Source organism: Anas platyrhynchos, chromosome 1, assembly GCF_047663525.1.
Source record: "Anas platyrhynchos isolate ZD024472 breed Pekin duck chromosome 1, IASCAAS_PekinDuck_T2T, whole genome shotgun sequence".
NCBI classification, from domain to species: Eukaryota; Metazoa; Chordata; class Aves; order Anseriformes; family Anatidae; genus Anas; species Anas platyrhynchos.
The window spans coordinates 12,575,782-12,598,754 of NC_092587.1; the positions used below are offsets into that span (position 1 = coordinate 12,575,782).

General features: G+C 36.0%; 1 protein-coding gene across 17 annotated transcripts in view; it reads left to right on the forward strand.

Annotated features, from left to right (window-relative positions):
* Positions 1 to 22,973, forward strand: part of MAGI2 (membrane associated guanylate kinase, WW and PDZ domain containing 2) — a 757,092-nt gene that overhangs the window by 665,197 nt on the left and 68,922 nt on the right. For 15 of the 17 annotated variants that reach the window (XM_072029149.1, XM_072029184.1, XM_072029077.1 and 12 more), the window contains 2 exons: positions 4,452 to 4,641; positions 19,657 to 19,748. In XM_072029149.1, coding sequence (XP_071885250.1) covers positions 4,452 to 4,641; positions 19,657 to 19,748 — 282 coding nt within the window. Of the gene's footprint in view, positions 1 to 4,451; positions 4,642 to 14,236; positions 14,279 to 19,656; positions 19,749 to 22,973 lie in introns of all 17 variants that reach the window. The other 2 variants (XM_038164913.2, XM_072028805.1) reach the window with 2 other exon arrangements.

A 22,973-nucleotide genomic window follows, 5' to 3' on the forward strand; every position in this document is an offset into this window, starting at 1 on the left:
AAATATCTTGAGAGCAACTGTGTTTGTGTTTTTTGTGTTTGTTTTTGTTTTTTTTCTACATTAGTAGATCTAGAAACAATAGTCCCGTTTCAAGTAAGAGGTTGGATTAGACCTATGATTTTGACATTTAACCCCCAAAGTATTAAGATTTATTGTATTCTATGACTATAAACAATTACTGTATTTATTTTGTTGACACCAAATTATATCCTATTTTAAAGTTTTGACATCATTCTCAGCATGAAAAGAAATCATAGACTACTATTTTTGGCTTTCTGTTTTCTGGCTTTGGGGATTTTTTTTTTTTTGTTTATTTTATTTTGTGCTTTTTTTTTTTTCTTTTTCTTTCTTTCTTAGCTTGTAAAGACCTTACAGTATTCCTTATCTCTCATCAGGGGCGTTTTGCTGGAAAAGAGGGCCCTGACTTTGCCTGTAGGTATCTAAAACCAGTAGGAATAAAAATAGCACTATTTTTTTAACTTTTTTTTTTATATATATAAGCTAATTTTTTAAGATTTCCTCTTTTTGTATTAGGGTGTTTTAATCTGGACAACTTCACATCCTCTCATACTGGATAATGGCACACTTATTGCAACCCAAATTGATTTTTGTATCCTGTCAAACACTAGTGGAAATTAATTATTCAGTTGATGCAATTTCATCAAACGGCTTTCAGCTTGTGGTGTTTTTGAGTAAAATGCCAGAGGATGGATGCAATATATTAGCAGTATAGCAGCATAAGTTTGTTTATTTTTCAAAGTAGCAGGATGTTTATAGACCCCATGAAAATAAATCTATCTATTAAGGGTTAGCCTATTCTCACCAGATTAAGGTTCTTACCTGGCTGGGACATTCCACTTTTCATCTCATACAAATAGTGATGAAATAAGAAACTTGGAACTTACTTGTCATAGATTGGAAGCCAAAGATCTCCACGGGCAGTGCTGCCCCTCTTGAGATATATATCAAATACATAAAGTTAAGCATAATGTTGATGATTATCTACACTGTTTTGGAATCTAAACAGTTGTATAGTTGTTCATATTCAGGTAGCACTTGCCAATAATCAGAATCTAGAGAAACAACCAGATTGATGTAATTTTTCATGCAACAGTCTGAGCAGAGTAGGGACCACAAAATAAGGTAGCATCGCTTTGTGCAGATACTGTACCTGCATGTGGGTTAACTGTACACAACTAGTCTAATTTAGTGTAGTCTCAGCATGAAAGCTCACAGTGATAAAACAGTTTAAGGTAGTATGTATTCCTCTGTCTTCACCCCTTTAACTAGAGAAATAATCAGACATGAATTTCTAACAGTCACAGTGTGAAGATAAGATTGAAGCCAAGTGTCACTGAAGCACTGTCTGCAGGCAGTCTGAAGCAGTAAAGATAGCACCAGGAGGTCTATGAAGCCTTGCTGATGCCACATCACAACCCTGTAGCAGGCAAGAAAAAACAGATGGCCCCAAACTGAGCTGCTTCTCTGCTTGGGTGACTATTGTTGCCCTCTCACGCCTCTGGCTGGAGAGGTGAGAAGTACCCACCACTCTCCTTTAGAGCAAAAAGGGGACCATGGGCCATTGGCTGGAAGAGAAGAGATAAGCCCCTCTCCCCAGGGCAGAGGCTCACAGGTGGTATACCCTGTGTCTGTGTGCTCAGCATCCCAGACTAATCTGGGCTGACAGAAATCCTATGATTTCTATGTATATCGTGTTCTATTATTACTGTTCAACAGTAATGTAATATTAACACAAATTGAATTTGAGCAATGTCACCAAACTATTACCTAATTTAGATTTTATACACTGCACACAATACCATGCTTATTCATTTCCAAGAGTGCCTTATAGGCGAGTAAGCATTGTGATAACTCACATTGCAAAACACTTCTTGACTATTTTATTAACCAATATGGGTTTGGGAGGCATAATCCCCTTGTCTTTATCTGCTTATGTAACTCCTTGTGTTAGCAGTGCTACCCACAGGTAAGAACACTTTGCTCAGTTTTTAATTTCATACATAGAGATTTAGAGGTGACCAGTAAACAAGAATTAGATGTATGGGACCCAGTAGAGCTTTGCTAATTGATCTCCATATTCTCATCCTTCCTTTAGGGAGGAAGTTTGTTCATTAAAGATAATTACTTTTTCCTTTTTCTTTTTAAAATCTTCTTTAAATATTTCATTTTTACTCAGTTTCACATTTTGAAAGAGGTAAGTGTTCTATTTCTCTGCTACAGTCCAAGAAATTAGGAAATATTTAGTTCTAGATAGACAGGGCCCCAGATGTCTTTCTGCTCCACAGCGGCAAGATAAATAGTTTGGTTCGTCAACTTGTTATTCTTTTTAGATTCCTTACTGAAGGCAAAACATAAATATTTTTCTCCATTATTTTTCCTGATCATAAGGAGCTTGTATTGATCCCAGTTCTCCTTTCCCACTTAGACATAGGGGTCATAATCAGGTTTGTTTCTGGAGACCTTTGAATTTATGCTTCCATAATACAATTATATGCTGTATATATGTTTATATGTACTTGAGGTAATTCCTTCAGAGCTAGAAGCACTATTGAAAGTATTATTGTGATTTTCATGTGGCTTGCCACATAAGCTAATACAGAATAAATTTATTGCACTGCAAAGGGTACCTGAATGCACATTAAGTATCTTCCTGTACATAAGCTATTTCAATGACAACTCAGGTATCTCCATATGGCACTTCACTGCGCAGGATATACACACCCTTAATGTCCTTTTATATGACATCCTAGTCACTGTCTTCTATATCTGACCCACTATAAATGTGTCTTTCTTGAATAACATTAGTGAGGATTGAATACAATATTCCATATCTTCATCATAATATTAATACTTCCCTACTTCCCTTTGTTAACTTCAATACCATACCCAATACATACTAGCACATGAGAGTCATCCTGTGACTGACTGAGACATCTAGATCTTTCTTTTCTTCAGTTTCCAATGAACCAGCCCTACTTACTGAAAAAAAAAAAAAAAAAAAAAAAAAAAAATCTGACAAAAGTGTAGCTTGAGGTATAAAGAATAAGGTCCTTAACAACAGAAGACGGATAAAATCTATTTTGAAGTATGATATGCAGTGCATCTGGGATGTGCAGTGATAGTTGCTCAACATATTTTCCACAAGGACTCTAAAGCATCTGTAGTCCACACAAAAAAATGCCTGATGCTGTTAATCATCAGAACAGAGAGCAAAGCTCACCTGATGAGCCAAGTACCTTCTGAAACCAAGGAACTGAATGTGAAAGATAATCAGAATTTGCAGAGCAAATTTTCTGTAGACTTGCAAACAACTTTTATTAGATACTGCTGATACAATACTAGAAGCCAGTGATATTGAATTGCAGTGCAGTTTGGTTCTGAGAGTAATTTTTTGTGGAATTAACTGATTGATGGGCTATGTGAGAGAGCACACTTCTGGAGGCTTTACTAGCTTTTGCTTCAGCAGGGATCACAGGCAAGGTCAAATATTCATTTCCTGGGATAAACATCTGTGTTTTATTTAACTTGATCAACTCTCTCAAAAAGAAAAATCCCCAATATCTCTATGTCTTATTTTATGCAATGCATATTCCTTTCTAAATTGATGTGCTTCAGAGAGCACTAAAGGGAGTCTTGGAGAAAATTTGGATTAAAGCAGCTTTCATGAACAATTAATACACTGCTGTTTACTTCTCTCTAAATTGTCTGGAAGAGTAGAAAACTTATCCTGTGCTTGGGAGCTTGACTGGATGACAGCAATATAATTTTTGATATGGGAAGAAACTGCAAGAAATGAAGAAGTCTACATCAGATTAATGTTCACCTTCTTCTGAATTTTATCATTCAATATTCAACTATCACTAGTTGCTCAAATAGGTACTTTAATAATTTTGTTTTTGTTGGTTCTTTTTCTTCAAGTAAATTCTGTTTGCAATGACAGTAATCTACCTCTTTCTCCCTTTGCAGCCAGGTGTTTACATGCATTCTGAAAAAATACAACATTAAGGTCATTCAGTTGCAATCCTGTCTGGGCACTTTGCTAAACACTATGTTAAGTTATATATTTTGATGAATCTGATAACTATAGCTTCACAGTCGCACAGATTTTGCCTTTAGCAGAATGCTTTCCAATAGCTCAGGGTATTCTGTAAGAGACACTCAACATGCTGCAGGGTAATGTTGGGTCCTAATCCACACAGAGTGGTATTATCTGAGAAAGATCACACCTTCCCATGAGCAAAAAATTAACAAGTTTGAACAAATAATTTTATAAACGGCACAATACTCATCATTTATCTTAAAAGACAGCAAAGGGATTTGCTAATTTTACAAAATACTTTACCTTTTACTGAAATCACTGTCTTTAGTCTGATTGTAGCAGTCACCATTTTTGAAAAACACCTTTCTTGTCTGTATGTTTTTTATTCCAGATGATGGAACGATGGGAGAATCAAGGCAGCCCTCAAACAAGCCTATCTGCTCCAGCTCTACCACAGAATATTCCCTATCCACCCACTCTTCACAGGAGTTCATTTCCCGATTCAACAGAGGCCTTTGATCCACGGAAACCTGACCCATATGAGCTGTATGAGAAATCAAGAGCTATTTATGAAAGTAGGCGTAAGTGAAAATCCTGTTCATCCTGCTGGCCATTTAATATTTTAAGCTTTTGCCTATGACTGTGGTGTTGTTAACACAGTTTTCCTTAATTATCTTTTATAATTTAAAGAAAGCAACTATAATCCCTGTTAACATAAGCCACTAAAAATTATTCAAAAAATCTACACTTGCATATTTTTCTAGATCTTCCTATATTTTAAAGTTTGACTTTCACAGGTTTGTTTCCTGTTATTTCTGCTCTCCTCATTTTGACCCAAATCCTTAGTGAAGAACAGTATACATGCTACTATATTTTGATGTTACTTCTCTTCATAGTTAACCAATTTGAGGATGTGAAATTATCAATACAAAATTGTTCCACTTACTTTTACTTTGAAGTGAAGTTTATAAAATAAATTTCCATATCATTTGTGTTTATAAAAATTATTTTGACAAATTATGATGTTGTCCTTGGTAGTTAGAAAGAAGCCTATAATCCTAACAGGCACTATTTGAGGATCTATTCAAAATAGTACTGAGCTAACAAGATGTCCATTTTGATTTTATGTGTTTTTAATCACAGAATCATAGAATGGTTTGGGTTAGAAGGGACCTTAAAGATCATTTAATTGCAACCCCCAAGGAATATACCACATATCTTCCACAATAAGAATAAAAGTTTAATTAATTAATTTCTTACTGTAAAGAACATTTTAGCTAAAAACTGTTATTCTAAAATGTCCAGAGTTTTAATGCTTATTAAGATCAAAGCTTCAAAATAGTGTGTTGTTTTTTCTTTAACTGAGATTTTTTCATAGCTGTTTTCACTTGTATCAGTTTCAATTCATTTTAGAAATTCCTTATTCTCTAATCCAAATTATTTTATCAATTACACATAAAATATTGCACTGCAACTAGTCCAGATAAAACATTTTATATTAATTGAGCCCTGTGACATAGAGATAAACTTAAACTATCCCAATCCATGATATGGGAGGTACAAATGGGAAGTTAGTCCCATTCCATGATAAATCATAGAATCATGGAATTATGCTAAAACCTGTGTTTAAAAGACCTAATTGCATTTGAGTTCTGTTCAAGAGGCAACTGAAAGTTGTACACAAGCCTTCTTCAGACATATACCTAGTCAAAATCAGAATTAACAGCATGAAGCTCTTATGCCCAAAACAAGAAAGTGAGGGATATAAGGCAAGACTGCAGTAATCACTCCTCAGATTTCCAAGTATCCTGATTTTACAGATAATCCTGAAAACTTTAATCTGTTCTCTTCTGACTCTTACATCATACAGACGTTTCTTCTAAGTCTTTACTCAACATTTCCCAACCAGATCTCTTCTGCATTCGTTCATGTCCCTTGGTCATAAATAACCGCTTCCAAACGTCTTTGATGTCACTGTCATTTTTTTTCATACATGTCATCAGCACGCATTTTAACAAATTCAGTTCCTCATGCCTTTGATTGCTTTTTGTTTGTTTGTTCGTTTTTCCTCTACATAGTACTAGCATTTCCTGAAGTGAGAGAAACAACAGGCAGGAAGTCCATTACCAAGTCAAAAAATTGTCATCTAAATTGAGTGCATGGGAGAAGGTTTCAAGATAATGCACACTCAGTTTCCTGCCATATGGCTGTGTCAGGCTGGTTGTCTTTGGTGAAGACATGCTCTTTAAGGGTACAGGAAAAGTTCAGCTACTTTTGGGTTTAAGTAGTTCTTATCTCAAAGCAAGTTTGCCTTATATTCTGGCAAGACCTGAAAAGAAAGAGGTTCGTCTTCTAAAAATAGTGCAAAGAAGTGAACAATCATGACCTGGAAAACTCTAAACGAAAGAGGTAGTGTTAGCTTTTTGTTTCTCTCACAGTGAAACTGTTATTAAGCAGTTCTTTTTCATACTGCTGTAGTTCTGAATTTCTACAGAACCTTTTATCAGAAGATCTCACTGCAGTCGGCACTCACCAGGACCTTTTCAAAGCCTCCTGCTTCCCCATCAAGGGAACGAGTATGTTAAGCATCACAGCATAGTTGTGTGAGAAGCACAATTGACATGACTCAGAGCTGAGAGCAAGAGCTAGATCCAAGGAGCCTGATTCACAGGCTTTTTTGCTAGATATGCTCATCCCTACCTAATGATAGCAAGAGAGGGTCTCCAAGCATGAAAGCACCACAAAAGAGGATCATTTTCATTCTACAGAAATGTTTTTCTGCCCTAGGCATGTGAAGGGCCTACATGACCTTGTGTAATAGGGAGATTTCAATTTTTAATAATCACATATGAATTGCAAAAGACTACTGCTACTGCACTGAAAATGGTTTTGTAGAGGCAGTTCTACCAATACAGGTTTGAGATGAATCAAATGATGCATTAGTACACAAGTGCAGTACCACTGTATTTTGTAAATCATAGCTCCTCGGAAAATTGTTTGTCACCCATTACCTGTTCTCTGTCAGCTCTCACCTCTTAGCTGCCACCTGCATCTCCTGTCACCTGCCATCAGCTGCACACAGTAGCTCAAAGTAGCCAAACAGGAGCATAAAGTGTTTCCCAAGATTGATGATGTCACATCCTCCAAAATTGCTGCCTAAAAGAAGGGAAATTATTTTCTTCTTTCTCATTCCTTTCTGCAGCTAAATCTCTTCTTATTTGTTTGTATCCCTTCTTTTTTGTTTGTTTTAATTTATTTCTTCTCCCCATTAAAGAGAACCTATGCAGCTTTCTGCTGTAAACATTCTTTTTTGCCAAATTCAGAAATTGAGGAGGAGACCTGCTCAAATAACTGGATTATTTTGCGTTTTTCCATCCAACTGCACATTTTAGATGTCTTAAAGGCAAATACTTTGACTTCTTTCTCATGAGAGAAATATGTCCTTGTATGTGACAGCATTGTGACTCTGCTGATAAGTCAGGCACAGAAGCTCTAACATGAAACATCAGAGCAGGAATTTCCTGTTAAAGAACATTTATGAGTCCTTATGCACCAGTTGTTACAGGTGTAACTGGAGCTCCACAGAACTCATTCTCCTGAATTTAGCATTTTTGCCTTTATACATTCTCCTTATATTTTCTTTTGAACAGTATTTGTTTTAAACACACAGTTTAAAACCAACTTTGTTCAGAGGTCTGGATAGGCAGACATCACTTAAACAGGGGACGCAGAGCTGTTGAGAATCATAATGCCATAGTATTTCTCCTTTTATAAAACGTGTAATAGAATTTTGGTTTTATGGTCCTCTAAAGAAAACAACAAAATGAAACCTTTCTTTACAGCAGTAAGGTTATGTTTCTCCTTCAATAAGTATTGTAGTCCAGGACCAGTGCTGTGATACAGATATGCCAGTAGGAAGAATGAGATAAGCTAGTGATAAGCTCTCATTAAAAGTGAAATCTGAACAATTACAGATCCACCTTTTACTGGAAGGACAGAGGTTCCTTCTTCAAAATCTCACATGTTAATTTCTCTCCTGACCACAGTGAATTCCCCAAGTTCATTTCAAATCCATCATCTATCTGTCTTATGCATTGTAATTTTTTTTCTTCTGCCAGACAAACTGAAAAAGAACCAAAAGGCAAAGTCCACCAACAGCTGTGAAACATGTAAATAGTTAATGTATTAGCATCATGCATTATTGGCCTTCATGAAATAAGGTTGTTTTCTCATGCAGAATCAGGGTACCAGGCAGGCATTTTAATACGTATTCGCAGGATGCCTTTACTCTAAAATATCACTGCAGGTATTCAGAACATATACAATAGAAAGCATCAGCAACAAGCAAGATTTGTGAAACATTATTCTGATCAATACTGTGTAACTTTGAAAATGCTATTTTTACAGAAAAACACTAAGGCCATCAGGGCTTCCTAAATATGATATTCACAGGACATTAAAGAAACAAACAAAAAAACAATCAGGTGTATAGAACTGAATGTGTTATCACCTGATGGGTCTTTGGCATAGCCTACAGCAAACCACAATTTTCTAGTCATTGTTTGTTGGCTGAAGGCCTACACAATTGAACTCAAAAATTTAGGGAGCCTTATCTTCAGTCTAAGAGGTTTCACATTTTTTAAGGTATATGGAAACATATATATGTTTGTGTGTGTGTGTATTTAACTGCAAACTATGAAGTGTAATATTCGGTACTATGGTAGTGTTAAATACATAGCAATCTGAAATATTACAGAAATATGAAGTAGGTTTTTTTCTATGGGTAGAGGCTTTGGGACAGAGTCCAGAAAAGAAGATTCAAGTTTCAAATCTTCCTTATGCTTAGTTTTGCATATATTTAAAACTTTCTGTTCACCAGTTCCTGTCTCTTATATCAGTGAGACATGCCTGCCTTCACTTAGTAAATAAGAGGTTATTAGGAAACTACTAGTTATTATGTTTTATCATCTTACTAGTCCTTGACCTAGAGTATGAGCAAGGCAATTTCTCCAAGTAATTTCTAAATAGTACAGGTTGTTTTTTTCCCTGCATATTTTTCTACCTCAAGCAACAGCATACAGAAAAAGGCTAAGAACTTATATGCCATGACAAAATGGATTTTCTGCTTATAAGAACTGACAGTGAAACCTAAAACATTTTCAAATGGAATTATAAGAAGATCATCATCGCAGTACTGTGGATGTAAAGTGATTTTGATTGCTGGATTGTAAAGCAGGTCCCAAATGACCTATGCTAATATGAAGTGTCAGTTTTACAACCGATTGTAGTATTAAAGATGCAGTATTCCTTTCTCTCAAGCAATTTGCATTTTACTAAGAGGTATACAAATAGATTTTCATCTGCAAAGTGACAGGGTGTACTTAAGATGTCAAAGTAATAATCTAAGTAAGAAAACTGACTTGAAAGCATTGGAGAATTGGTCACAGGTTATCATCTCCTGCTGAGCATGGCATGAGAGCAACAGGAACAGCATTGCCTGTGGACACTTTCAAACAACTCCTTGCCATGTTTGTTGAGGACATTGTTACATGATCATATTCATCCTGTTAATGTGTAAAATTCTCTCATGGGTAGGACTGAGATGCTGAAACATCATTTTCAGTTCAGTTCAGACATGATTGTGTCCCAGCTCTTGTTTATTGTTTATTTACTTTCATAAACATTTTGCAAATTTTTTTTTTCAAAACTATGACTTCTTAAAATGTTTTTATAGAGTGTAATTTATTTTAAACTAATCATAAAGCCAGATCTGCAGGTTTTTTACTATCCTATCTTCTGGCAGTAAGCCTACCTTTTGATTTACCTGATATGGAAATTTTGATATATAGTAAGAGCCTTTGAGCTCCCATAGTAGTCCCCATAGTTCAAATTTATTTCTGTTATATGTCAGTCTATGATTCCCAAGCCAGAATCATACACCTTCAGCAGACTGAGCTAATGAAGTTCTTCCTGGGAGGAGGAGTACAAAGATGATTAACATAGCAAATGTGGTTTCATATTCTGATATAGCTCCATTATCAAGCTTGAGGAGGAAATGATCCGACAGAAGAGACAGGCAGTCTGTGCCCATGCATCGGCTCTGTTCATAGGTGATAGGAGCTTGACAGGTGACTCAGTAAAATCAACAGGAAAACCTTCTGCCTTTCTCCCCAGCTGTTAAAGATCAGAGCTTCACATTCCTCAGCTCTTGAAGACATCATGAAATCCAGTTTAGATTTAGATCTACACAGTTGTATTCACAATGCAGTAATCACGAAACTAGTTAGTCCCTATCCATCAGAATTCTCCCATTCACTTTTTCTTCCCAAACTTTTTTCACCAGCAAACACAATAACAGGAGTCAGCTAGGTTATTTAAAGAAGCATAGTGTAGGTATTTTTCATTTATTTTCAAACACTAGGATGTCACTTACACCCCCATGGATTTTTCAGGGTGCTCTCCCCATAAGGAACAATTCCTCTTCTATTTCATATTTCGGTTTTTTAATACAGTTACTATCAAAAAAGGGGTTTTTATTATTATTATTATTATTATTTATTTTATTTTATTGACACATTGAACTGATTACTGGTTAGAAAGATGAGAAGTGACTTCCCTAAACTGTACTGTCAAATGTTCTTATTTAGATGCCTATCTTTACTGAAACAGACTTGTTTAAACTCTGCCCTTATTTTCATAGTTTGCAACTTCAGGAGTATTTCAGCTGCATCCACTAAGCAAAAGAGCCATTCCCCGGTTCTTCTTCTTTCATTTTGCTAATGATCAGAACACAGGTAATGATCTGACGGACATGCTTGATGAGATTACAGCCAGCAAATGCTAACACACATCACATGTTGCATCTGACTGCATTATTTAAAAAATAAATACTTATAAATAAAATAAGTCTTTTAACAGATTCCCAGAAAGTAGGCTGGTAAATGTGAGTTTTCTCTGAGATCAGATAGAAATATGGATATCTACACATTTTATGTGTGTGAAAATCTTTGCAAAGAAGCAGTGTGTAATCTGTGTTCCCCCAAAGAAATGTAAGAATTCATGATATAACTGTATTCATGACTTGGAGTTAGTTGTAAGGAAAGCTCATATTATGTTTGTTTTGTTCCTTGCTTCTGAGTGTCTAGAAATTCCTAGAAATTTCTCTTTATATTACAATGTTTAGAAATAAGTTCCAAGAAGCCCTGAAAAGACTTCTGACAGAGGGAACCCTGAGTCGAATACCACGTTGTTTTTTTCCCTGTATAACAGCTGGTCCAATAAAAGGCACTATAAATCTTCCTTCCTAGCCAAGACCTTATCAAGTTAGCAACCTTGTTTTCTCATCCTGCAAACAGATGGATAACAAGAATATGGGATATTTGGTTCAGGAGAGGTAACCAACAATAAAGAGGATGGAAACAGCTATCAAGCGCTTTACTTAAAGAAAGGAAACTAGAATTGAACAAACCAAGAAGCCAGCCTCTCATCCTATTTATTATGAATTCTCTCCTTATTTAACAGTTACAGAGAGGGTATCTCACAGATCATTGGCATAGTAGTTACTGTTTGAGCCCAGATAAGATCTTCATTTTATTTTATCCAATTTATTGAGAGAACTGGATTTGTGCACACCCCCCCGCAAAAAAAAAAAAAAAAAAAAAAAAAAAAAAAAAAAAGTTCTGCTTGTCTACACAGTCAAGAAGTAATGGGATAAAACTGCAGCAAGGTAGATTTGATAAAGATTAGATAAAAATCTCGAGATGTAAGAGTATTTTATAAATACTGACTGAGATTTCCTAGAGAGCCACAGTAAACAGAAATTTTCAAGAACAGGTTAAAGCATGTGGATCCAACAGGGAGCAGATGGGCTGGATCTGGTCTTTGACCAGATAGAGCAGGAGATAATTGTACGAGCAGCAAATAGCTTCACAATCCAGAGCTTCCTCTTGCATTGTCATCTAACCCAACATGGGAAGTATCACCAGTGAAATAGCATTTGGAGGAACTGCTGCTGGTGCTGAAACAGTTGCTCCCAAATGAACCATCTCCACTTTTGCCCTTCCAAGTACAACCTTTTCCATGCAACAGCATGAAGGTCTCTGCAGCCCACATCTATTCAGTTGCCATTGTGAAAGACAGAAGAAAGGAAAAGACTTATCTGTACTGGGAAAGATGTCGTCTGTGTGTAGGATGCTACCAGAGGTTTCTGCTAGCCACAGAAATAACTGAAGTTACCAAAACTGGATCACCTAGAGATAGGAGACTCCTTGCAGCAATGTTTTGATTTCTGTTTCAGCCTGCACAGATGCTGGGTAAATGGATAATTATCTAGAGTTTTGTGATTTTTTTATTCTATTGAGATAACATCTATGAAAACCACCAAAAAAAAAAAAAAAAAAAAAGGAAAAAAATCAGGCAGTACAGATGCCTTGATAGTGATTTCTTGAGACTTATTATCAAAAAATAATTAATTCTTCTCTTTACTGCTTTACTTTTGGAGAAGTCAAAGATATAGGATACAGAGAGGGAGGGCACTTCGGATGCTCTTTTCATACCAGTGAATCCTCTACACTCTTCCTCTGTCTGCACTTTGAAGGTCTGTTCATGGCAGAAGTGGTAGTGGGCAGTCTGATCTCTTTATCCTGGACTCTCCAAATATGCCTTCTGCTGCCACATTTCCTGAGAGGTGGATACAGGGAGATTAATGCAGTCAAACTTTAGAAAATGCCAAAATGAATTTAATAGTAGGGAAATTGAAAGTTTCAAATTGCCATACATAACGGGTAGCTTCCTATAAAACGTACTTCAGAGCTTTTTATAAAAATGATCTTGCTAGAGTCTGTCAGCGTTTGGTAAAATTATCAGTTCAGTTTGTTCTAGGCAAATACAAGGTGCCAGGATATGCACAGATGATGTGCATTCTGCCTAGCTGAGGACTAGATGCAACTTCATCTTCTCTTGGAAGCCACTGCTAGGTACTGCACTCGAGTACCTAGACCGTATTTAGACCATATTTTAGATTTTAGGTAGGCTGGATATCAGTCTTGTGATTTTGAGCAGATCATGGCATGGTAGAAACTCTAACTAAAAATAATTAATAATAATAATAATAATAATAAAAAAAATCATAAGACATTCAGTAGCCTCCATCTTCATTTTGGGGGAAATGTCTTTTCATTTATTCAGTATTGACTCAAGTGAACTATGAATTACTCAGTTGCTATCACTGCAGTCCATGCTACCTTTATGAAGAAATGCACCAGGCAGGTATCGTTAGTCCAAATTCTGCCAAGGTGATAAAGAGTTGTTCATAAAAGACATAGTGTCTTCTCATCTCCCTCTCTACATCCAAAGGCTCAGCTAAAAGTGCTGCCCTCCAGTGCATGCTCTGGTCTCTTTCTATCTGGAATGATCTACTTAGTCCTATCTTCTGTCTCAGGAAGATAAAATTCACTCAGCTGTTGAATCCTTGTCCTACAGATGCTGATGTTACAGATCTTACCTTATTCATTACTTTATACATGAAATATGACTGGAAATTATATTTTGGTTTAGATTCATGTGAACATACTAGTGCTTTATTTACCTATTTACTGTCAGTAGGCCAATGCCTACTTTTTGTCTGGGATGTTTTGCAACTCTGGATGCTGTAGGGATCATAAAACAAGCTCTTAGTTACAGCACTTAAAAATCAGCAAAAGAAGTGTAATGGAATTCAGCTATAGATTTGTTCCTGACACCTCTAATACCAGTAAAGTATCTGTATATGTTTGCAGTTTAATTAAATAAAAGCAGTGGTCAAGTCATCTAAACACAGTCATTAAACTTTTCCTTTTATTGCTGTGCTTGAATAAGCACAAATATTGTCACTATTGTCCATAATTTAGAATGCATTAATAATTTTTCTTCATCATAAGCAATGTTCTGTTAAAGGAACGTTACCATCTTTTTATCCCTTTTACTCTGCATAGAAATGGACGGGGAGGTCTACATCTAGCAGGAATATGTACATACACTGCTTAGGAAGTCAGGAAGGGGGGGAAGAGAAAAAAATATGTGCAACAGGAAGTGGAAATTACCCTTTGGTAATTCAAAACACAGCAGAGAAAGTGATGCTGCATCTTTAAATAAATTGAGAAATTTATTTCAACTTTGATTCCCCATTTTCCTATTCAGAACAAGTGCTGCCCAGGACTGGTTTTCGAGTGGATTCCTCTGGCAAGTATTCTTCAGCCTTCATTGTCCTGTAAACTAATTGTCCTTCATTTTCTGTTTTAGTAATTCTTCTTTCTTTAATCACTTCTCTAGAATACGGGCAGTCATGGCTGCCAAGTCACCATTTTATTTTTGTATGAGCTTTGCAGGGTTATAGAATGTTAACTCTAAATCTTTTTTTTCTTTTTTCTTTTTTTTCTCTCTCTCTCTTTTTTTTTTTTTTTTTTTACAATAGGTTTATATTTCGAGCAAGGAAAAGTATTTTTCTTTTTCTTCCACCAGTCTTTGTGTATGTTTTACAATGTTTTACATCTGCTTTCATATGTCAGTGTACACTTTATAACATAAGAATATTTCTCCATAGTTCATGCTGAAGACTTAGCTAAGCATTATTTTGCACACACAAAAGAAAAAAAATCCATCTTCATTTGCAAAAGAACAGAACTGATGCATTACGCAGACCCAGACATTCCTTGCTCCCATACATATATCTTGTTCTGAAATAAAAACTAAAAGCAAATGCTTTCAAAAATAAAAGCTTTTAGTGGTATATGAATCAACATCTGTCCTGTAAAGTGGCAATGAATCTGTTTAAAAAATAGTAATATGTCATTTCCTGATCTGATCTTAAGTGAACAGTTAAAACAAGGCATCCCATACAAAGGTTGCTTTGACATTAAAATCATTAAAATCCCATTAAAATCTTTTCTAGTCTTACACAGCTTGAACAAGGCTCCTAAATTAAATATGATTTTATGCTGTTTTTTTAAACCCTTCAGAGTTTATAGGATGAGTAGGTTAGAATAATTTTTTATTTTTTACTTGGATGATCTTTATAGTGGAGTCTTTATTTACTAGCTTTTCCTCTTTATAAATAAGATGAAATGTATGACATTTAAAATGAAAGTCGAGTACAACCAGAAAGACTGTAAGATTATTACAGTAAAGCTCTTCATGTTTCTTTTAATTGCAATATGGATGAGATTTAATAAAAAATAAAAATAAATAAATAAATAGTCATTCTCAACACTAAAAGCATCACTCCAAATACCAGCTTTATAGCTATAAAAATCACTTGGAACTTGTGTGACTTGACTCACACAGAAAATGAATTAATCATCTTCAAGAATATATTTTCTCTACATACCTTTAAGAAACAATTGCATGTACATGGTGTAACTCACCTTGGAATTCAGATGAATACAGTATAGAAATGTAGCTGAGTGTTCATAATCACATCTGCACCTTTGAGAACTCACTATTGTTCAGTAGCAATCTATTCTAGTGCCTTTACATTTTAAGCAAATTCCCTGTCTTCCAGGAACCAAAAAGCAGAATTTCCCAATGCTCTTTAACATCCTGACTGTGCAGCAATGATCATATCACAGCTTGCCCAATGTCACTCTTGAATTCACGGGGAGCCAGCTGGTTTTATAACCTAGCAAACTGATTTGGTTTTGTCTTTTATAGACTAAATGGCTCTAAGAAAATTTTCTTTTGCACACACACACACAAAGTAAACAAAATGCTATAACTATAAAAAAAGCAATGAAGTTACTAACAAGGAAACAAAAAGTTCTTTTTCCAATATACACATGCAGAAAAGTAAGGGATAACAGGGAGCATTGTCATTCTTGCACGATACCTGTATTATGAAATCAGAAATACTGACTTTAAGTTGAAACTCTGTTTTCAGTGAAACTGATAGGAGATGGGAAATTCAGGTGAATTACATTGGCTAGAATTGACTAGCTGTGTAAAAAGCTATACTAATTCAGCCTTGGTTTGACTCCTGTGCCTGCAGACCTGCTCATTGCTTCTTACTTGGCATGATCCACAAGGTTCCAATCTAGCTTACCAAGGGGAAAAAAAAAAAGGCCTATTTTCCATAATGAATTCATATTAACCAACAGTTTGTTGTATATTACAAGGCACAGGAGTGTCATTTTACTGTAAGTATAGGTAATTTTCTTTGTGAGTATGATCAATTGAAAATCTGCTCCAGCAAGAACAGATAAAATTTAGTTTATCTAACAATCCTTTGCGATGAGAAAAAGAACCAGAATCATAGAAAAGTAAGCACTGAAGAAATATCAGATGAAATGCAATCACTTACCTAGGTAAGAGTACTTGATCAATGTACACTTAGGAATATTGAAACTGCTGGCACATTATAGTAGGGATTTTTAGTAAATCTAACAAGCATGGGCTCCTGTAATAAGAATGTGTAGTAGCAACTGACTTACCTAGCTTTAGAAAAAATGAAAAAGGGGATCTCATCATCAAGTCTTTAGAGTATATTTTCAATTAAACAATACCTATCTACCAGTATGGAGATAAATTGAGACCTAATGAAAAGGATTTGGCAAAAGGCTGGTTGTGTCAGAATAAGCTGGTAAATGATTTTTTGCCCAAACAAGTGATGCGTGTTTAATAAATTTAGAATTCAACAAATGTTTATTTTACTATATGTCAGTTATAATTGATGTACTCCACATTAGCCTGGAGAAGACAGTACTTAAGACGTAGAATATAAAAAGGAATAGCTAGAAAGCCATTGTTCTAGTAATTATACTAGAAGAATATTTTCTAGATTGGAGGAATAATATTAGTGGTGAGCCTTGAAATAAGTCTTCTGTGTTTCATTAATGACCTAAGCACAAAAACGAAGGGTGGGAATCAGGTCCCCACTCAGACACATAACCTCAGGTATCTATTGTGTAGCTGTCTCCAGACCAGTGGAGAGCTGGTCAGTGCAGCCAGGAGAGTCATGTCGTCACACCAAGCATGAGAGCTCAAACAACCAGTGGAGGAAATGTTCTTGAGTACATTAGTCAGTTTATGGAGATAATAATATATTACAGTGAAAAAGCTAGTAAAATCCATCAGTAAAAATACTGGATGAGGCAGGTGACCTAGCAACAAAAGCCATAAACTGGCATAGGTGTGCAGTGTCTTCTTTGCTTATGTGCTTCCTGGTAAGGTCTGTGTGTTGTTTGCTTCAGAAGTCTGCATAACAGGGAATCTAGCTGGACTAGATGGCCCTAGTCCCATGTTTCAATTGCATGGTGGTACAGAAAACATAATTTTTAAAGGCAGCTATCAATGGACTGGGAACTGTTGGCAGAGAAGGTGTTCTATAGACTTTCCACCTTTTTGGAAGCAACGGCTCTTCTGAGAAAGGGTGATGGCCATAGTCAATCACAAACTGTGTTAGAGCTCATAGAAAAGAAATGTATGCCCACATGCCTCTTTAGGGTCAGCCTAGCACTTAGTCCATTCTAAACAGGTAGAAAAACAGCATCATTTTAAAAACTTTATACGTCTTATTTTGGAATCTGGTGCTAGCATTGGTTTGGATCAGCTTTGTAAATGTATGTGTTTGAGTGGATTCTTCGTTTCAGCGTGGTAAAGTGTGTATTCTTCACAATCAGACATTCTTATACTTTCTTAATGTTTCTTAATATATTCCCAACTGCATATCCATTCAGGTGTGGGGGGAAAAAAAAAAAAAAAAAAAAAGTACTGCTTGATTTGTGTTAAACCACTGGAAACGGTGTCTTTGACTGTTAGATTTAGCCATAAAAGTTGTTCCTACTGTGTCTATCTGCAAGATCCTCTCCCTAGTACTAAGCTGCAGCCTTGTAACACTTCAGCACAGCAAATCAAGTAAGGGCAGAGTATTACTTTAATCCTAAAATTCCTTTGCCTCTCATGACTTTTAAACAAAATTTGCATTAGTTTAACATACTGTACTTGTACAAACTTCATGTGTTCTTTTATTCACTGTTTAGACACATCAAATGAATTGGAAAAAAAAAAAAAGAACACTAAGCTGTTAGAATCTTTTTGGTATTCTCTTCTAAGTATGTGAAAAGCAAGTTTGTAGGGAAAGGTAATGCTTTCATTTTACCAACCAAAACATTTGGGACAGATTGTCTCACTCATACCAATACACCTTGCCGCAACAATGCACCATGCTGCTGTCTAGAGAGGATTTTTATGGCATGATCATAGTATAGAGCCACTGCATGTAGTTCTGCATCTCTGCTTTTGCATGACCTGACAAGACTAAAACAGTTCTATTTCCAGACTGGATCTGGGTTCTGCCCAACTCAGCAGTTTTTGAGGTGTTCACTGATGGATGCTGTCGGGGGATCTATAAATGAGAGTGGCCAAAGCATGGTATTTCAACCATCTGTAGTCTCTCCCCTCCTGAGGAAACAAGACATGACTGGAGACTTTAGAAACAGTTTACAGAAATACACCTCCCATCCCTTTCTGTCTTTTGGGGTTGGCAACAATGTCTAAATGTGCACCTAAATGTGTGACAACTTACAGACTGGAGTGCAATTTGTACAAAAGACCACTCTTGTTCATAACTGTCCTACTTTAGCTGATGAGCCCAAAGTATTTCAAACAAAGCAATACTCAAAACAATTTCCCACTACTTTAACTGCTTACTATTCCATTTTATACTATTCAAAATTTTACTTTAAATTTCTCTTTTGCTCTTTGAGTGCATCAAAACCCAAAACAAGGAGCTCTTTCAAATGAAGCTAAAGATTCTTTTATATGAAACAAAGGTTTAAAAAATTCTACTTTCCTGAACTCAGATGTTCCAGGACAGAATATATGTTTATAGGCACATTATGCAGTCATATGGAAGCACAATTTTAATGATTCATAAAGCTGCTGAGACCTTAATTGAGTAGCATTAAGGAGTTCAAGTTAATGATGTTAGCTTTCAGTTTAAACCTTAAGACTCAGAGGCTTATAATGATAGCTTTTGTGAAAACTCTTTATTGAGGGTATTACCTGAAAGTGGAATACTTAAAAGCTACATTACATAAAAAAGACATACTGTTTTATATGTGCGTGGAACTAAAATGGCCTGTAATGATTATTCATCTTTTGTAAGTTGGACTGATACTTTTTCTATGTATCTTTATCTCCCATTTCAGTTTATTTTCTTTAGGTTTTAACAAACTGCAAGGAAAACACAGATTAAATGCCAGAGGTGGCTGAACAGAAAAATATTATGCAGTCAGTCTTAGGAAGAAGGCACCTCTATAACCTCTATTTTGGAAAGACTTTTGCAGTACTGTTCGCCTGTGAATGTGTAGTAGCTTGGGTTTAGTTTATTTTACTGAACATAATCATCTTCCAAGACACCTGCATTTTCAAGTGTCTCCTCCTTGTCTGTGTAAAACGCATTGTGTCCCATTTGTTTCCACCAGCTCTAACCAGGCTGCCATTAGTCATGTGCAATGAACACAAGGAGGGGGGGGGGGGGACAGGGGGGTGGAGATGGGAAGATGGTGCAAATTCTCGAGGCAAAACCAAAATGCTTTGCTCAGTGAGATTTCCCTTTACACCAGGTCCTGATTACAAGGAGTTGGATGTTCACCTTCGGAGAATGGAGTCTGGTTTTGGCTTCAGGATCCTTGGAGGAGATGAGCCTGGACAGCCTGTGAGTAATTTTTTCATGATTTGTTAGAACGCTAAAATCTGTGTAAAGGTCAGAAAAATATTACTATATAGCTGAACCCAAATGAACACCATGTTAAGGTTATAAGTAAAATGGCTTTTTTGTTCATCCATACAAAGACAGGGTTCTCAGGCTGTTGACATCTGAAAGATGCACAGTCAATGAAGCTAGAATCACAGGAATTAAGTTTGATATGGTGTATCACTCAACCCTTTACAGCGGTGTGGCCCAGCATCTTTTCATCCTGACTTTCCAATACTGTTTTAACTTTAAGCAGTAGATTTTAAAAATCAAATTACATAAGGCTATGCATAAGGATGTACAGTGTAGGCAGTCTATGTATATGCATACATTTCAAAGATACTATTGATGATGCAGTTTATTTCAAGAAATGTAGGAGGCTCCACCAGGGAGCAGTAAGGCATGTTCCAAGGTTAGATGACATCATGTGGTGCATCCAACATAACAATGGTAGCTGTATACCTACCAGGAAGGAGACATCCTAGTGCTAAAATATCAGACTGTAAAACCATCAAAGATTCATTACAGGCAAAAATATAAAATAAAATAAAATAAAATAAAATAAAATAAAATAAAATAAAATAAAATAAAATAAAATAAAATAAAATAAAATAAAATAAAATAAAATAAAGTAATAAAAATACATACAATTTTTAAAAGAAATGTGTGTTTTGGCAAAATAGTGAAATATATGTATATAAATACAAAAATTATGGAAGGGAAGGGAGAATTAATACTCCTTCAGAATAAGTTTGATGATGTTACTGTGGTTTTTTAGGGAGAACTAATGCCAAATTGATACTGATAACATTTTATTCCCAAAAACTTATATGTTCTGAGTCCTGTGTTGCTTCGGTGAACTACTTCCAAGGAAATATATAAGTAGTTGATAGATGTATATATTCTGTGTTCAGATTCATACAGAATAACACAGTTGTCATTCAAGCATTAACATTAACCAACACGTGGTTCTGAGAAACAAAGAAGTTTCTCTATGTTAAAATTGTCAACATCTGTCAAAGTACCGATAAATATTAATAGCTTGCTGATGCCTCCTGTAATAATTAACAAACACACTGTATTCTAAAAAAAAGATATTTCACAAGTGCACATTAAAACACAGAGACCTTATGTTAGACTAAATATTTTGGAATGGATTTGCAAAGCTAAATAAGGTGCAGCTGCACAGACGGACTTCAGTATCAAAGCACTTTCATCATCTACACCTGCAGCATGCCTGAAGTCCCTCTGGCATCTTGCTTCTGGCATGGATCTTGTCCCACTGATCCCACTGAGCTGCCATCCTCACACTCTCCAACAAAGCATTTTTCCTTTCTTTTCTGGATGACCCAACCCAGTCAATATGCATTCCTAAAGATTGTCTACTCGATGAAACCAAAAAGGAAATCTATTGAGAGTTAGAGGAAACAGTCCATTTTATCCTGCAAATAGCTGACACCAATGGAAGATGTGGAAATCTCTACCTGTTTTAGACTGTAGCATCTAGTGGAACTTCCCACCTCCCAGGAAAGTGCCCATGGCTACCAGGATGCTCAGTAGTCTGTGAAAGTCTTTCTTGGTCTCTTCTTCAGTGCTTTTTTCATTACAAATGGATAATTAGGTAGCAACTGGGAGTGAGGGTTTGATTGGCTCTGCAGTTTGGAGGTTTATAACATTCTCAAGGGGAAAAGTGCAGCTCAAATGCCTCATCTAGAAGATGATTATTTATATAGAATGGAATTATTTCAACCTAAAAGAGGGAGAGAAAACTGGTTTAGAATATCTAATACTCTGATGGTTAGGAATATTTTCTTGAGATGCAAGAGACCTGTATCTATTTCTCTGCTCAAAAACACAGGAAAGTGGGAATTTGGAAATTAGTTCTTTGCCCCCCAGTCATATGCATTATGCACTGAACTTTTACAGAGGAAGCAACTCTTTCTAGTGTTGTTTTTTTTTCAGCAAAGGACTCACCTGGCTTTACTGTCTAAAGTCCAAAAAAGAATCATAGCTGGATACCATATGGAGAGATAAGCACCTTGCTGTTTTTGAAGAGCAGGACTGAAATGCTGCCTTCTGTGAACCACCTCCTAAAATGCTTCACTGTCCTACTGAACAATTGCTCTTGGCCTGCACTTAGCCTCAAGGTCACTGCCCCTATTTCAGGTCTCATGAATACAAAAGTACTTTTCCCCCAGACATATCAGTCTAACAGGATTTAGGTCTCCCCAAAGACCATGTCTCAAAGCCCCCAGGAATGAAGGAGAACCTAGCATAAGGCTGAAGAGCCTACAAAGCAAAAAGGTGCCTTAGCATTAGATAGTGCAGTGCTGACCTTCTCAACTCTCACTCCCTCTTTGTTGCCCACCTATTTGATCCTCTGCTCACTTTCATCCCTAGTAAAGAAGACAGACATACTCTACTTTTAAAAATAAATAAATAAATATATATATTAAAAAAAAAAAAAAAAAAAAACTATTTTGTATTCAAAATACAAGAGCTTTTACCTGTTTTCTCTCCTCTACTGCTTCCCAGCTCCCCCATGGACAGCCCACCCACAGACTCTTATTCCTTTCACCTCCAGAAAAGGAGAGGCAGTTTCTGCCTGTCCTCCAAATCCCTGCATTTCCTATGAAACAAGAACTGAGACACTTTGAAATTTTTGTTTCAGCTCTCCTGCTGTGCAGTCAGGTAACACAGAACAAAAAGAAGCTTTTGCTGGCTTTTGTCTTTGTGGTTTGGTTCCTAAAAAGGAGTATAGATTATTCAGTGTAAGGCAATAAGTTTCTCAAAGAAGCAGAATCCACATAAAGTTTTTCAAATCAATTATACTGACACTATAAGGGGCTGTAACATATTTTCCTTCTAGTTATATCAGCTACCTGGACCTTACAAGGAGAAAGTGATGTTGGAGTAATCTATTTTTCCATATTTCTAGGCATAAAGTTGCTTTTCCAAAGGAGCGACTTGTGTTTATCAAGGCATTTCAAATTGCTGTCCCAAAATGTGGAAGTATTATCTAGATTCTTTTTATGCTCAATGTCAAGAAGCAGACATTTTTAAGACATAATAGAAATCCATAGAACGAAGAGTTAGAATAATGCAGACCATACATTAGGAGCTCCTGTTTTTAGCAATGATCAAAGAAAGAGTTCAGATGATTAGCTTGGATTTAGACATTGCAGA